Genomic DNA, 16,491 nt, shown 5'->3' on the forward strand with positions numbered 1-16,491 from the left:
TTAGATTTATTGTAATTCAATTGGTTAATTTCTTGAGAGTTCAATTTTCAACCCCCAAATGTACAAACACGAAGCTTGAAGAAGAAAATCTAGGGTTTCTGCTTCTGCTTCAACAATTTTCAAAAAGCTTTGATTTTTTGGGGAGGGGGAANTCTCTCTCTCTCTCTCTCTCTCTCTCTCTCTTACACACAAATTCCAAACCCTAGCTTTATCCGTAAGTACATACTCCTTCAACCCCTTATCTCTCACTCTCTCTCTCTCTCTCTCTCCAAAACGTCGCTGTCCGATCCCAAAAGCCCTAACACCACAAATTCGAGGGTTCAATTTTCAACCCCCAAATGTACAAACACGAAGCTTGAAGAAGAAAATCTAGGGTTTCTGCTTCTGCTTCAACAATTTTCAAAAAGCTTTGATTTTTTGGGAGGGGGAATTTTTTTTTTTTTTGGTATAAATTGTAAATTATGTACAGAGATCGGGTAGTTGGAGTTGGAGGTGGAGGATTGTCGAGATCGGAAATGGTAGCTGGCGGAGGAGGAGGACCGTTGGATCGAAAGCGAATCATCAACGACGCGCTCGATAAGCACCTCGAGAAATCGTCGCCGTCCACTTCGAGAGTCGGCGGCGGAATCAATAGTAGTAGTAAGGACAAGGAGAGAATCTCTGTGCCTTCCACTTCCACCGGTAAATCTCAGCAGCATCAGCAGCTCGATCATCGCGATTCTCGTTCCGCTTCGCTTTCGAAGAACAAGTGCTCCGATGGTATGTATTTTATGTATATAAAATTTTGAACTCTGTGTGTGTGTGTGTGTGTGTGTTTTGATCTGGGTTTATTGAGTTTTTGGTGGTTTCAGCTTTTGCTTTGTAAATTGGGATTAATTTGTTTCTAATTATGTGTTGTCTGAATTCTGAAGTAAATTGCTTGTAGTGGGCTAGTGGGGTATTGGGATTTAGGACTGAAAGTGATTGATGAAGAAAATATGTGAACTGTAGGATCTGAGTTTGCTGAATAAAGTGGTTTGAACTTTGAAGTAGGTATTTGTTTAAAGTTTAGTGTTTATGATTATGTTAGTGTGAATTATGGATTGTTTAGAAGCAAATTTAGTGTAAATGAGATCTTAATTTAGGAAAGTTTTAGTTTTTATCCCCGATTATCGATAGTGGAATTTTAGTGATAGAATACGGTGACATGTGTCTTAAGCACCTGAGCAGGAATCAGGTTGAGGATTTCAGTTTTTTTTTTTCTATATAATGTAAACTTTCTCATTAATGCTTTGTTAATTTATGTTTTTTAAACTTTCTATTGGGTTTGGGTTAATTAAAAAAAAAATTCTTTGAAGTAGGTGTTTGTTTAAAGTTTAGTGTTTATGATTATGTTAGTGTGAATTATGGTTTGTTTAGAAGCAAATTTAGTGTAAATGAGATCTTAATTTAGCAAAGTTTTAGTTTTTATGCCCAATTATCGATAGTGGAATTTTAGTGATAGAATAATGTGACATGCTTGAGCTGGAATTGGGTGGAGGATTTTTTTTTTTTTTTTTTTCCATATAATGTAAATTTTCTCATTCATGCTTTGTTAATTTCTGGGTGCTCCCGTAAATATGTTAAGTTTTCGAGATTATTTTTTTGAAGTGTCAGCATTGAATTGGACCATTATGATGTCTCTCTATGTATATAATCTGTGAGTGTATGTATGTATGTATTTTGTTTAGTGATGTATCACAATTTCAATATGATGTAATTTGGATATGGATTCTGTGATGCATGTTAGAACTTATAAGTGAAGGAAGTTTCAGGCTGTTAACAAAGTATGCAATCAGGTGGAGTAGGAAACTATTGAATCATGCAATTGTAACTGTTTATGGAGGGGTGCACATAGGTCGATCCGGATCGGGTTTGGTGCCAAAATGCAACTCGACCTGATCCCTTTGGGTGGAGAACTCACTCACCTGCTTCCATCTTATGGTTGGACAAAACCATGTGGACCCCACTTTCACGTGGGCAGTAGGCATTGGGCTGGTCATCAGTTTGGGTTTTTGGGTTGGGTTCCAATTTTCCCCAAATAAATACTCTCGAAATCTTTCTGATCAACACAAAAGGACCAGAAAATTTTCTTTTGCAATAACTGTACTTAATTTAAAATTTTCTCAATAACCTGACATTAGATCTAAACATAAATTTGATCACCTGCACTTTCTACATTTTTCTTAACAACCAAACAAAATCAAGATTCAAAAAATCAAGAACACGGCAAGAATCCAACAAGGCTCAAATAGTTATTTTCTCTTCTTCCTCTTCATTGTTTCAATATGTAAACAAAACAGTCTTCAAAACGCTGAAACGAAAATAAAAACAAACAATGGAGAGGATAGGTGGTTGTAGACATCGGTGAGCCTATCAGCCTTAATCTTTCAATTTTTGCCCTTTCAATTGCAATTGGTGAAGATAGGGGCCAGATGGGTGTAGACGTCAACGAGGGTTGCAAGTCAAGCCAGTGTCCACACCTTGCTGGAGTGTTGAACTGGATCGGACTATTCAAGCGGAAGATGGATGTATCATTGTTAAGAATAGATATCATAACAAAAGGTTATGTGGCATTTAAAAGCAAGGTGAAAAGTTAGTTTGTGGAATCAAGACTCACCGGTGACCAAGTGCATGAGTAATTTACTAAATGGAAAGCGAGTCATCTAGCATTAGCACTGCCCCTTGTAGATACATTTTGTACTAAGGAGGATGGTCTTCCATCCTATTTGTCAAACAAGTGCGATGAAATTCCCTGTCCTACTTCCTCCCTTCTAAGTGCAGGGTTGACTGTGAGGTCTTGGGTTCAATTCCTACTGGCTGCATGTATAACTTCCTAACTAAAAAAGGTTCCTTATCCTACCTTTGGGCCTTTGTTTGACAAATAGAATTGCTTTCTATTGTCTTTTGATCATAATTCACGTAATAGAGTATCATCCTGAAGTTTTAGTATATAGTATGAAGCTCAAGTGTCCTTGGTGCTCATTTTCAGGCATGGATTTTTAAGGGTTTTTTTTTCCATGTACTTCTGCTTAGATCTAACCTGTAATAAGAGTGAAAATAATTAGATGTTCCCTGGTAGCTAACAAATGTACTTTATCCCCCCCCCCCCATTTTTTTTTTTTTTTTTTTTTTTCCATATAATGTAAATTTTCTCATTCATGCTTTGTTAATTTTTGGGTGCTCCCGTAAATATGTTAAGTTTTCGAGATTATTTTTTTGAAGTGTCAGCATTGAATTGGACCATTATGATGTCTCTCTATGTATATAATCTGTGAGTGTATGCATGTATATTGTTTAGTGATGTATCACAATTTCAATATGATGTAATTTGGATATGGATTCTGTGATGCATGTTAGAACTTATAAGTGAAGGAAGTTTCAGGCTGTTAACAAAGTATGCAATCAGGTGGAGTAGGAAACTATTGAATCTCATGCAATTGTAACTGTTTATGGAGGGGTGCACATAGGTCGATCCGGATCGGGTTTGGTGCCAAAATGCAACTCGACCTGATCCCTTCGGGTGGAGAACTCACTCACCTGCTTCCATCTTATGGTTGGACAAAACCGTGTGGACCCCACTTTCACGTGGGCAGTAGGCATTGGGCTGGTCATCATTTTGGGTTTTTGGGTTGGGTTCCAATTTTCCCCAAATAAATACTCTCGAAATTTTTCTGATCAACACAAAAGGACCAGAAAATTTTCTTTTGCAATAACTGTACTTAATTTAAAATTTTCTCAATAACCTGACATTAGATCTAAACATAAATTTGATCACCTGCACTTTCTACATTTTTCTTAACAACCAAACAAAATCAAGATTCAAAAAATCAAGAACACGGCAAGAATCCAACAAGGCTCAAATAGTCATTTTCTCTTCTTCCTCTTCATTGTTTCAATATGTAAACAAAACAGTCTTCAAAACGCTGAAACGAAAATATAAAAAAAAACAATGGAGAGGATAGGTGGTTGTAGACATCGGTGAGCCTATCAGCCTTAATCTTTCAATTTTTTCCCTTTCAATTGCAATTGGTGAAGATAGAGGCCAGATGGGTGTAGACGTCAACGTGGGGTGCAAGTCAAGCCAGTGTCCACACCTTGCTGGAGTGTTGAACTGGATTGGACTATTCAAGCGGAAGATGGATGTATCATTGTTAAGAATAGATATCATAATAAAAGGTTATGTGGCATTTAAAAGCAAGGTGAAAAGTTAGTTTGTGGAATCAAGACTCACCGGTGACCAAGTGCATGAGTAATTTACTAAATGGAAAGCAAGTCATTTAGCATTAGCACTGCCCCTTGTAGATACATTTTGTACTAAGGAGGATGGTCTTCCATCCTATTTGTCAAACAAGTGGGATGAAATTCCCTGTCCTACTTCCTCCCTTCTAAGTGCAGGGTTGACTGTGAGGTCTTGGGTTCAATTCCTACTGGCTGCATGTATAACTTCCTAACTAAAAAAGGTTCCTTATCCTACCTTTTGGCCTTTGTTTGACAAATAGAATTGCTTTCTATTGTCTTTTGATCATAATTCACGTAATAGAGTATCATCCTGAAGTTTTAGTATATAGTATGAAGCTCAAGTTTCCTTGGTGCTCATTTTCAGGCATGGATTTTTAAGGGTTTTTTTTTCCATGTACTTCTGCTTAGATCTAACCTGTAATAAGAGTGAAAATAATTAGATGTTCCCTGGTAGCTAACAAATGTACTTTTACCCCCCCCCCCCCCCAGCGGTGCTTCCCTTGCATTGTAATATGATATTGTCAGGTTAATATGATTAAAATTGGAAATTTGGGTGATTTTAGATTTGGTTTCTTTTAATTACATTTTGAGAGTAAAAAAAACATTACATCATGTGAAGAAACATAAAAGAATTTTAGCTATTTTAATAGTCTGATTGAAAATTTTTAATAGGTATTTTCACCTTTTTTGGCTGATGATGACCTTGTTTGCATCAATTTCAGAGGAATCTGAAACAGACAGTGAAGAATCGGATGTTAGCGGTTCTGATGGAGATGATACATCGTGGATTTCATGGTTTTGCAATTTGCGAGGGAATGAATTTTTCTGTGAAGTTGATGATGAATACATTCAAGATGATTTCAATCTTTGCGGCTTGAGCAGTCAAGTTCCTTATTATGATTATGCACTTGATCTGATTTTGGATGTCGACTCTTCTCACGGTAAGAACTGTCCTGTTCTAAATTGTATTTAGGTTTATGCATTTTGAAATTATCTCTTTTTGCCAACAATAATTTGATAATTCTGCATTCTTGAATTCCTAACCAATTTAAAGTGAATGGGTTTTTATCTCCTCATACTTGTAGCTTTTGTCAACATAGATAAGTTGCCCATCGACCCTTTGAGGGTGGTAAGGACTAAGGAAGCAAGGGCTTGTCCTTGGTGCTTATAAACGAGAATCTCAAATATGTACTCTTGATCACTCATCTTATTCTTGTGACCTCTACAAGTATGAAGTAAATGATATAAATTTTATATAATTTTTGTTTTTACTAATATGTCATGGTGTTGTTTGGAAACTGCATTAATTATACTAAGCATTGTTTCATGGTTTCGGGGGAAAAAAAAATCCTCAAATCTGATTAACTTTATCTCTGCATGTTTTGTTATACAAAAAGGATTTCTCTGATTTATGATTGCTAGGCTTAAAAGGTGTTGTTTAGCAAACTACTATAATTTTTTGGTCTGATTCTAAATTTAATGAATAAAAATATTTTAGCATATCGACAAGCTTTATTTTTGTTTTGTTGTGATAAGAGTTATCAATCTCAACTATTTTGTCATTTAGAGTTTTGGAAGTCAGAATTTGGTAAGATCTATTGCCTACAGCATGTAAGAAACTGAGATCATAATGTTTTCCGTCTCAAACCATGTCTTTATTTAAAAAAGTACTTAGTAAAGTACATCCAAGCATTAACGTGGGTGGTTCTGAGTGAAACTTGCATATCAATGAGTTGTCCTCTGTATCTACATTTTATTACCTAATATCCATTTCAACAAATTCAAGTGACACCTATGACTGTGATTTTAAAAATATCTTTTATTGTTATAGTAAAATTCTGACCTAATTTCTGCTGCCAAGTGTGTGTGTGTTTATGTGAAGGATCTTGCCATTTAGCCTTATTTAATGGTATGGGTATGGTTTTGAGCAGGTGACATATTTACCGAAGAGCAGAATGAATTGGTTGAATCAGCAGCAGAGATGCTGTATGGTCTGATACATGTTCGGTACATACTCACCAGCAAGGGAATGGCCGCAATGGTAAATTTCTGAGCCAATTTATACTTACTTTATTTGTTTCTTATGTTTCTGGTTGAGTAAAACATAGTTAAATCTCCTACAGTTAGAGAAGTACAAAAATTATGATTTTGGAAGATGCCCCAGAGTTTACTGCTGTGGACAACCCTGCCTCCCTGTTGGCCAATCAGACATTCCCCGTTCAAGCACCGTAAAAATCTACTGCCCCAAATGTGAAGATATCTATTACCCACGATCTAAGTACCAAGGCAGTATCCTTTTATTGCACTAGTTTTTACTTGTTTTGAAACTTTGTTTGCATTTTGCCTGCATCTGCCTGAACATTGAATTTTCATTGATAGATTTTTCTTCTGCTAAATGTGGTATGTCCCAATTGATTAGTATGTTGTTATTATATAACTTAAGTGTGAAAGAGGAATTTTTACTTTGACCTTCCTGCGAAGTGAGCTATGGTGTTTCCATCTGGATGAAATTGTATGTTACAAGCTAATAAATAATTCTTATGGTTTAGGCATGTGACCTCCTGAATTCAAATATATTGGTTGGTATGTTATGTATGGAAGTACAAATTAAGCTATATATCACGTGATTTCTTGTTCTCATCATCATTATCATTTTATTGCTATGTGACATGTGGTTAAGCTGATCTAGTGCCTAAAAATAGATTTTATATTTATGTCCTAAGGATCATTAGTAACATTTTATAATTATTCACGAGTGAATCTTTAGTTTAAATTTACTTGATGTGAGTATATCTTTTGGGGTCCAGGAGACAACCTTGGAATTCATGACCAACAGGGAGAACATTCATAGAAAGGAGGGGCTCTTATGTAATTTAACAAGGCTTGTTAGCTTAAAAGATGGAATTGGGGGATCTGTGGCTTGGCTTTTTTTTAAAAAATGAGTTTGGACAATTCATTTGAGTTTTACTTGTGTTAACAAATGAGTGAGCCTAGGCAAGCATCAAAACAAGCCGAGCCTGACAGGACAATCATATCAGCTCATTTGCTGCTCTGGATGTTGCTGTACTGCTGCTGGCTCTACTGGTTCTAAAGCCACAATTATTCTAACTGACATTTGATTCTTTGCTGCTTACCTTGCTGATTAGCCTAAAACCTGGAGTTCCAAGTTAAGCTATATGTTTTTTTAGGCTAGTGAAGAAGCTCTTAAGTCTACTTATGTTTTAGCTTAAGTTGATTCAGAGTAGGCTTACCATTTGCGATCCCTAAGCCCAGAGCTGTATACATGAAATCTGAATCACCTCAATCAGTATAATTGCAAAAGCTAATTATTGACTAAAATCGAAATTAATTAAGTTTTTGTGCCAGTAATCTTAAGCTATATATGATTGGTGGTTAGAGATATAGTATTGGACATTTTGTGTAGTGCACTTGGAGTTTCCATTTGAATTGTTGACTGATAATGGGTGATTGTGATTTCCATTAAATAGTTCTTCTTTGTTTTTATCATTGTGCTGAAGACTGTTGACGTGTATTGAGTAATTGTGGTTGAATGTATGAGATGTTCCAATTTTTGCAAGTTATCTTTTTGACAAAATTTCCTTGACTTTATGAAGATATTGATGGAGCATATTTTGGAACCACATTTCCCCACTTATTTTTAATGACGTATGGACACCTAAAGCCGCAAAAGGCGTCTCAAAGCTATGTTCCAAGAGTTTTTGGCTTCAAGATGCACAGGCCATGACATGAGAGGTGCAAGTTACTATTTGTGTTGAATTGTCCCACTGTTCATTTGTGATGGTTCTCATATTATCTCATGCTATGTTGTTATATGAATGGCTCTAACAAGCGAGATGAAATGCAAGAGTACAACAATTGATTCACAATGAAAATGTTTAAAGTGAAAATTTGCCTTTTAGCATAGCAGAACGTATATTTTTATTTTATTCATGAATTTAACAGAGCGTTTGTAAGCTTCTCTCTTTTTCTAGGTTTGAGGATACATCAAGTGTATTGTAGTTTCCTTTGCTTGAGTTATCTATCACTATTTCGTGGTTGAGTATGCATTAATTTCATCTCAAAACTAGCACTCGAGGATTCTAGGAAGGGATTAAAGTCCTTTTGTTTTTTGTTGCTTTCGTTGTCTGTAGATGTAAATCATGCCATTGATTTCAGTGAAAATCAGGTATGTGGGAATATTTTTTTTAAGTGAGGAAAAAGGATTTCAGAGTATTTGAGTACCTTTCTCAAATAATTATTTTATTCCCTCAAATTGGGGGAGAGGAAATATTGTTTAATGAATTTGTGTACTTGCCTTTGTACCCTTTACAATTTAATAAAATTTTAATCATGTTCAAACAACATTTATTACTGCTCTAATCTAATGTCAATGTATACGATCCCTTGTCTTGCTTCTTCTGCTAACTAGTTTAGGCTATGTAATCTGATCTACAAAGCAATTTCTAAACTCCTAGCTAATGGGCTGGAACCTCTGTTTCCCAAATTAATCTCTAAGTGGTAGGTTGCTTTTATTTCAGGTAGGAATATTCAAGATAACATCATTCTTGCCCAAAGAAATAATGTATACTATGGATGATGAATTGTTGAGTGGGCTTAAAGCATAAGATGAAGGAGATTTATGATAGACTGGAATGGCCTTTAGCATTCATGTCATTCAATACTACGGCTTTTTAGAGTTTTGGATCAATTTGGTTGTCCAGCATCCTCACCTCTTCTCAATTCTCATAAATGGTGGGCTATTAGACTTCTTCACTCCTCTACATGGTACTAGGCAAGGAAACCACGTCTTTCCTTTTTAATTCATCTTAGCTGGAGAAGTTTTATCTAGATTGTGCCAACATGCTGAGTTTCTCTTTCTATTTCCCCACTTGCAATTTGTTAATGATGTATTATCTTCTTGCACGCACAGGAACAAGAGCTATCACATTTTTAAACTTGTTTGCAAAAGTGATAAACTGTGAACTTAGCTACATAATCTCTTTTCTTAAGTTTTAATGTTTCTGGAGCTGACAAATTGCTGACTATTTTTCTCCTTTTTTTTCTTTTCCACCTTATTATCTAGTCTATTTCTTTCCAAACTTCTAAACATTTCAGATCTTTTAACAAAGAGAATGAAACACATTCAAGGTCATGTATTTTTTTTATTTGTTTGGACACGTTTGTTTGGTCAGTAATATCAAACGGATGTAAGTTAATTTGTGTAAATAATTTTGACAGAATACATATGCTCGTTATGCTCGACTTTGGAGATAAATTTGCTAATTATTTATGAGTCAAATATCCAAACCGAATTAAGCCCCAGGTGAAGCTGAGCTCAAGCAGGTTGCAAGCTGCTCAGCTCATTTGGAGCTGTTGACCTCATCTAGCAGATTTGTAATGTCCTGGAGCTCAAGAGTCAACATGATTAATCACTTGTCTTCTAGAAAAAAGTCACATTTAGTGTAACCAATAATATGTTGATTTGTCAAGAGCCTTGCAACTTATTTGATTGACAAATTTCTAAACTCCTAGCTAATGGGCTGGAACCTCTGTTTCCCAAATTAATCTCTAAGTGGTAGGTTGCTTTTATTTCAGGTAGGAATATTCAAGATAACATCATTCTTGCCCAAAGAAATAATGTATACTATGGATGATGAATTGTTGAGTGGGCTTAAAGCATAAGATGAAGAAGATTTATGATAGACTGGAATGGCCTTTAGCATTCATGTCATTCAATACTACGGCTTTTTAGAGTTTTGGATCAATTTGGTTGTCCAGCATCCTCACCTCTTCTCAATTCTCATAAATGGTGGGCTATTAGACTTCTTCACTCCTCTACATGGTACTAGGCAAGGAAACCACGTCTTTCCTTTTTAATTCATCTTAGCTGGAGAAGTTTTATCTAGATTGTGCCAACATGCTGAGTTTCTCTTTCTATTTCCCCACTTGCAATTTGTTAATGATGTATTATCTTCTTGCACGCACAGGAACAAGAGCTATCACATTTTTAAACTTGTTTGCAAAAGTGATAAACTGTGAACTTAGCTACATAATCTCTTTTCTTAAGTTTTAATGTTTCTGGAGCTGACAAATTGCTGACTATTTTTCTCCTTTTTTTTCTTTTCCACCTTATTATCTAGTCTATTTCTTTCCAAACTTCTAAACATTTCAGATCTTTTAACAAAGAGAATGAAACACATTCAAGGTCATGTATTTTTTTTATTTGTTTGGACACGTTTGTTTGGTCAGTAATATCAAACGGATGTAAGTTAATTTGTGTAAATAATTTTGACAGAATACATATGCTCGTTATGCTCGACTTTGGAGATAAATTTGCTAATTATTTATGAGTCAAATATCCAAACCGAATTAAGCCCCAGGTGAAGCTGAGCTCAAGCAGGTTGCAAGCTGCTCAGCTCATTTGGAGCTGTTGACCTCATCTAGCAGATTTGTAGTGTCCTGGAGCTCAAGAGTCAACATGATTAATCACTTGTCTTCTAGAAAAAAGTCACATTTAGTGTAACCAATAATATGTTGATTTGTCAAGAGCCTTGCAACTTATTTGATTGACACATTTTGTTGTTTTCAAATTCAAAGGAGATATTCATGGGTCAAAGTTAGACCATTTGCTCTCCTAACTAGCCTTGCCTCATAAATCTCTTTATTAATAATCATTATTCATTCAAAATAAATCCTCTTACACTTGTAATGTTCAGGTTATCCAATTCAGAACCTTTTGTATACAGGTTTTTCAGCCTTGGATTGAGACTCTCTAGAGTTTCAAAGGTAACTCTATCATCAAAATCTTAAATTTATATATTCATTATAAAATAAGTAAAATTGTATGTTACCAGATTATCATAATTTAACTCAACAACAAAATAGATAGTGCCAGTGTTTGTTAAATGTTGATGTAATTAAACAAAAAATGTTGATGATATAGCAAAATTTAATGCACTAATTTCATAATAGATAATGAGTAATTCTACAATATTCTGGGAGTATGAATATAATAATGTCATGTTTTATTCTTTCACATAATAATTTGTCCTAGTAATTATTATTCTCCGGACTCGTACCCAACTAATGAGGTGACTGGTCACTTTGGTGAAACTCCTTTTCTATCAGATAGAAGGAGTTATTGCACAAAATGTACTTAATTGATTCACGAAACAATTATATTAAAACGCTAGTAGTTCTCAATCGGTGTGTGGGAGAGATTAAATGTAATCACCACTGTTATGAAGACCTAAAGGCCTCAAAGATACAATTTTGGGACACCATAGTAGAAGAGGACAACAGTTTCTATGAACCAAACTGTCCAAACAGTAAAAGTAAAAAAATAATTTTCGACCTTAAGTTTATTTTTTGGGAATAATGGAAAACGAAAAGGATATATTTTTATTTTTACAAAAAAGTTGTATCGTCTACTCTATCAACTAACTGGCACTGAAAACTGAGGCAGAAAACCATGATTTGATGGGCACCTATTTAAGCCAAAAACATATATAGTATGTAGTAGTGTCTCTTCTATTATATTAAAGAGGTAAAATAAACTTCTTAAAAACTTGTTTGGAGCTTGCTAATGTTGTAGCTAATGTAATATTATGGTTCAAAGTCAAAGCAACTTCATCATCAAATTTTGTTCAGCACGCAACATTCAATATATAAACACATTCATGGCATATGCTTGGAATGATAGGGACTTGCATTGTTTATAGTATTCATCACAATATTGGTTTTGGTAAAAAAATGATGCAACCTACTTGACTAACGACAACTTAATTTTAAAATAATGAAAAAGAAAAATAATAGTATGAAATGACCTTAGCTTTCACTTCTTTGAAACTTTCCAAAGAAAATCTGCTTCACTGCCTCTATCTTCTCCCACCTTCTTGACAAGGAAATCAAACTCTCAAATGCATTCACATCATTTTGTTACAGTAACTTTCTCATTTCTCTCTCTCTCTTTTTTAATAATTAATTTCTTTTCTAGCTGTTTCTTTGTCTGCTTTACATGTTCAATTCACCAAATTATATAAGGAAGTCACATCAAAAAATTATATAAGGTAGAACTTCTGCTTTTTTGCTTTTTTCTTTTTTTTAGTATCCCCTCTCTTTTAGGTTGTGATTCGAACTACAATAAATCTAGAGTTTATTGAATTCATGCAAATATGATAAATTCCTAAACTTTTCAGAGGAAAATGTAAGTCTATGCAAATACTTAAATATTATTAACAATAAAATTTGAATATTTGATATCTATAAAAAATACTTAAATATTCAAGGGCACTCATGGTTGGTTGAGTACTTGCAAATATTCTAAATTAAGGAGTTCATGTTTTTTTGTCATTCATTTATTAAAAAAAAGGGTTCCTATCAACAACAAAAGCATGTAGGGAGACCATATACTTGTGAGAAGCTATATTTTTTTTGACTTGTGATGCTAGGTTAGTTATTTAGCTAATGAGTTGTAACCACTATTTTTCTTTGGTCAATAAATTACCAGTGTTTAGGGTAATACATTTTGAGAGGGAAATTACTCCAAAGGCTCTAACTTAGCAAAGTTATGATCAATACTTCCATAGGATCCGTTTGGTGAGATGTTTTGAAAGATTAAAAGAGCTTTTTTAAACCCAAAACTCTATTTTGCAACCACAATTTTTCATAGTTTTTTTTTAATTTTATTTATACAAATGCTCATTTTAAACTCAAAACACAGTTTTTCAACAACTTATACAAACACACCCATAATCTGTTACTATGTACCTAATCCTGTAAATTTAATTACAATCCTATTTTCTAGGCTATTGATCAGCTAAGAGAGTTAATTGGAGGCCCTCTAAAGATTACGTTAATTCTTAAGATTATGGTGCTTTGCTTTTTTGCGTAAGTAAAAACTTTGTGTTGTATAAAGTCGGCAAAATATGAAAGGGAAAAAAAGAAATCAATATCTCAATATGGCCAAATGGATCAAAAATTCTGAAATAGCTGAAGTGTACTGCTTTATTCTTTCTTTGTTTTTTATTTGAGAGAGGAGTGCACTGCTTTACTTACCCAAAAAAAAAAAATGACTGATTTGATTTTTTGTGGTAGCATAAAATCAGAACTCAGAAGTCATTATTGGTTTTGAATTCGAAATGTTGCACTTGCACAAGTAACTATGTAATAATGCTAGGCTTATCAGAGCAACATAATGATTAGTTATGATTACAACAATGAGCCAATGGTATCAATATTATTATACGAATGAATTCCCATTTGTTTATTTTATAACGTGTTTATTTATTATGTTTCTTAAGTGAGGTTAGAAGAATGCACTTATGGTTGATTTGTCACTTTACATTTTTTGAAATATAGTTTGCATTCCCAAATAGATGGAATGAGCTAATACTAGTTTCAGGACTTACATTTATTATTCCTCATTTGCTATCAAATATTCGGTTTTTGTTAACCCGCGGCTGTTGGAAAAATGGATAGCACACTATTTCTTATTAATGAACAATATTTGGCTACATATTGGAGTTAAAGCAAGACCAGTTTTTCTCAAACACAAGTAAATTCTAGAAAGGTCATTTCTACTATTTGAGTTTGCTAAATAAATATCACTTTATACCTGATCCAGTGTTTATTTTCTGAATAAATGTTTACCTTGATTACTTTACCTTTGTCTCCTCCAATGTCTAGTAGACTCTTTTATTTATACCTTAAGTATGTGTTCCCAAAGTTTAGTAGTTTGTTAATGTGATTTTTTTTTTTTTAATTATAAAAATAATATCACAAGAGAGCACACCCACGCACACATGCCAACTTATCTAATGAGTATCAATTAGTGAATTTCATAGTTGATTTTGTATCTGTGCATATGAATTTGCAGCACTAAAAAAGAATAATCTTATACTCTGTCCCAACTCATCAAAAAAAAATTTCTTTCTTTTATTAAGAAACGGGACACATATGCTGGAGAATATTTTGCGGACAAGATGCATGGGTTTGGGCTCTATTCTTTTGCAAATGGACATCGATATGAAGGAGCCTGGCATGAGGGTAGAAGGCAAGGGCTTGGAATGTACACATTCAGAAATGGTGAAACACAAGCTGGTCACTGGCAAAATGGAATTCTTGACATTCCAAGCACACAGAACACCACCCATCCTGTATCTCCTGTTGCTGTTAATCATTCAAAAGTACTCAATGCAGTGCAGGTACTCCTTACTTCCTACCTTAATTATGTAAAAGCTCCAGTGCAAGTGTTTGATGTAAATATCTTAGCTGCTGATGGATATAATTTGATGTCTATTTATGTCATGGTTTTGCAATCATACCATGGATGATCCTATCTTCTTGTACCCCTGGCTGTTTATCTTATGGCAGGAAAAGAATCATGTTGTGTTGGCTATGATCCTTGTGATTTATGGTTCATTTTCCATTTACTGTTGATATGAATCACCAGTCATACATGTCCTGTTTTCCATGCACATTATTAGCCCATAGTTATTGGGTCTGACTCTTTTGTTCAAGATGATTTAAAGAAATATTCTCTGCCTGAATTTGTTCACTTGAAGCAAGATACTTTACAATTATTACAATTCTCTGCTTATCCTCATGCTTTTTTAACATTTTATTCTTCAAAGATTGTTTTTATGTTATTTAGTAAAGTAAAAACTTGTTACTGGTGTAATATTACTGTTTTATAACTAAAAATGAAACGTGAAAAGGGCATTTTGGCAGCACTGCAGTTGGGGGAAACAAAATAACAAACTGCAGATAGTTAATTAGCAATTTAAATAACTAGTAATGGTCTTTTTTTCTGATTAGTTCTGTGATTCTATTTACAATCAGGAAGCTCGGCGAGCAGCAGACAAAGCCTATGATGTAGCCAAGGTGGATGAAAGGGTCAACAGGGCAGTTGCAGCAGCCAATAGGGCAGCTAATGCAGCTAGAGTAGCGGCAGTTAAGGCTGTCCAAAAACAAATGCACCATAATAGTAACAACAATGTTCCAATTCCAATTGTGTGACACTCCCAACTGCCGCTCTGGCTCTTTTAATGTGCAAGACGGCAGCATCAGGACAGTGGCTTATGTTTGTTTTCTTCAACAAGTAGCTTTGTGTTTTTATGTAGTCTCCTTGGCCCCTTGCCTTGAGGGGACGATTTGATTTGTAGAGCCTCTTGAAAGCTGAGTAGTAGGAAAGATTACTGAAGAGCGTGCAACGGTCATCTATACAGCTTGAAGATTGTGTATACATAGAGAGGAGATAGAGAGGGTGGATGGTGATGGCATCCATATTTTTCATTTTTGCTCTTCCATCTTAAGTACATTTTTGTAAAGATCAGGTAGATGTAATATAAAGTGCTGGTGCCTAGGTAAAACCTCAAACCAGCCACTATTGATGTGAATTTGCTGGTATTTAATGGAGGTAACAAATTGTCTAGTCACCGAAAAAAAAAATAATTAACCCCCAAAAAAAAAATTATAATAGAATATTTTATTTTTTTGTAGTTAAATTGTTGTTCATGTTGGTGGCTTGGTAACCTTATTCTAGCCAATGTGTTAATGATTTTTCGTATCCTTGATATATGATTCATAGTGGTACATTGATGTTGGTCATTAAAACTTTGAAATGATGCGTCATATAGGTTCCTCTGCCAAGTTCAAACTTCATGCTTCTCACACTTGCTAAGAATGTGGCAAGAGTAGCTTCTCGTGTCCATATGGAAACTGAACCTACCAAAGCAAAATAATGTTATCCAGATTCTAGAGCATTTGGTGGAAGCTACTTACTGATTTCATGCCATTGAAGAATAGGTGCTGCGTGAAAGACTCAAAAGCATACACTATAATTAGTAGTTGGGGACGTTTTTATTGCTATTTTAAAGAGCAAAATAATGTAAACCAAAGAACAGTTATTGGTAGATGTTGGAAATGTGATGGGGCTGTGTGAATGCATGCAAAATTAGACACAGGCGTTTTTGTGGTATGAATGAAAGTAGAAATAATGGAACATCTTCGACCATAGGTATTGAGAGGTGTGAATCTTGCTCAATGGGTAAATGCAATATTGTTATGACATTTGTGTAAGAGGAATGTTGTATGCGACTATTAAATCATGTATTTTTAGACAGAAACATTTTTGTGGTATGCATAAAAATAGATGTAATACATTTTCGACCAAAGGTATAGAGAGAGGTGGATCCTAACAATGAAGATATGCAAATGTTTTTCCAATAG

At 34.5% G+C, this 16,491-nt stretch overlaps 2 protein-coding genes across 5 annotated transcripts; both read left to right on the top strand.

The window, feature by feature from the left end:
* The first annotated feature begins 155 nt into the window (after window positions 1-155).
* On the top strand, window positions 156-9,741 carry LOC112002919 (putative casein kinase II subunit beta-4). Of its 4 annotated transcripts, none has more exons than XM_065781349.1 (6): window positions 156-759; window positions 4,983-5,201; window positions 6,192-6,301; window positions 6,384-6,549; window positions 7,875-8,013; window positions 9,499-9,741. In XM_065781349.1, exons 1-5 carry the CDS (start codon window positions 462-464, stop codon window positions 8,003-8,005), a joined length of 924 nt encoding a protein of 307 aa, XP_065637421.1. In that variant the 5' UTR covers window positions 156-461; the 3' UTR covers window positions 8,006-8,013; window positions 9,499-9,741. The 4 variants fall into 4 exon arrangements, with proteins under 4 accessions (XP_065637421.1, XP_023890841.1, XP_023890840.1 ...); XM_024035073.2 differs by lacking the exon at window positions 9,499-9,741 and adding an exon at window positions 8,783-9,305; XM_024035072.2 differs by lacking the exon at window positions 9,499-9,741 and adding an exon at window positions 8,799-9,305.
* A 4,385-nt stretch (window positions 9,742-14,126) lies between these two features.
* Window positions 14,127-15,694, top strand: LOC112002914 (uncharacterized). The gene is made up of 2 exons (XM_065781350.1): window positions 14,127-14,465; window positions 15,103-15,694. Exons 1-2 carry the CDS (start codon window positions 14,244-14,246, stop codon window positions 15,277-15,279), a joined length of 399 nt encoding a protein of 132 aa, XP_065637422.1. The 5' UTR covers window positions 14,127-14,243; the 3' UTR covers window positions 15,280-15,694.
* Window positions 15,695-16,491: the final 797 nt, after the last annotated feature.

The sequence above is a fragment of the Quercus suber genome, unplaced genomic scaffold, assembly GCF_002906115.3.
Source record: "Quercus suber isolate HL8 unplaced genomic scaffold, Cork oak 2.0 scaffold_264, whole genome shotgun sequence".
Classification (NCBI taxonomy): domain Eukaryota; kingdom Viridiplantae; phylum Streptophyta; class Magnoliopsida; order Fagales; family Fagaceae; genus Quercus; species Quercus suber.

Excerpts from the sequence above, each read along its gene's own strand:
- LOC112002914 (XM_065781350.1), top strand. The coding sequence starts at position 14,244 with ATGCATGGGTTTGGGCTCTATTCTTTTGCAAATGGACATCGATATGAA. Across the intron at positions 14,466-15,102 it reads AAGTACTCAATGCAGTGCAG|GAAGCTCGGCGAGCAGCAGA; the intron begins GTACTCCTTACT and ends ATTTACAATCAG.
- LOC112002919 (XM_065781349.1), top strand. The coding sequence starts at position 462 with ATGTACAGAGATCGGGTAGTTGGAGTTGGAGGTGGAGGATTGTCGAGA. Across the intron at positions 760-4,982 it reads GAAGAACAAGTGCTCCGATG|AGGAATCTGAAACAGACAGT; the intron begins GTATGTATTTTA and ends CATCAATTTCAG. Across the intron at positions 6,550-7,874 it reads ACGATCTAAGTACCAAGGCA|ATATTGATGGAGCATATTTT; the intron begins GTATCCTTTTAT and ends GACTTTATGAAG.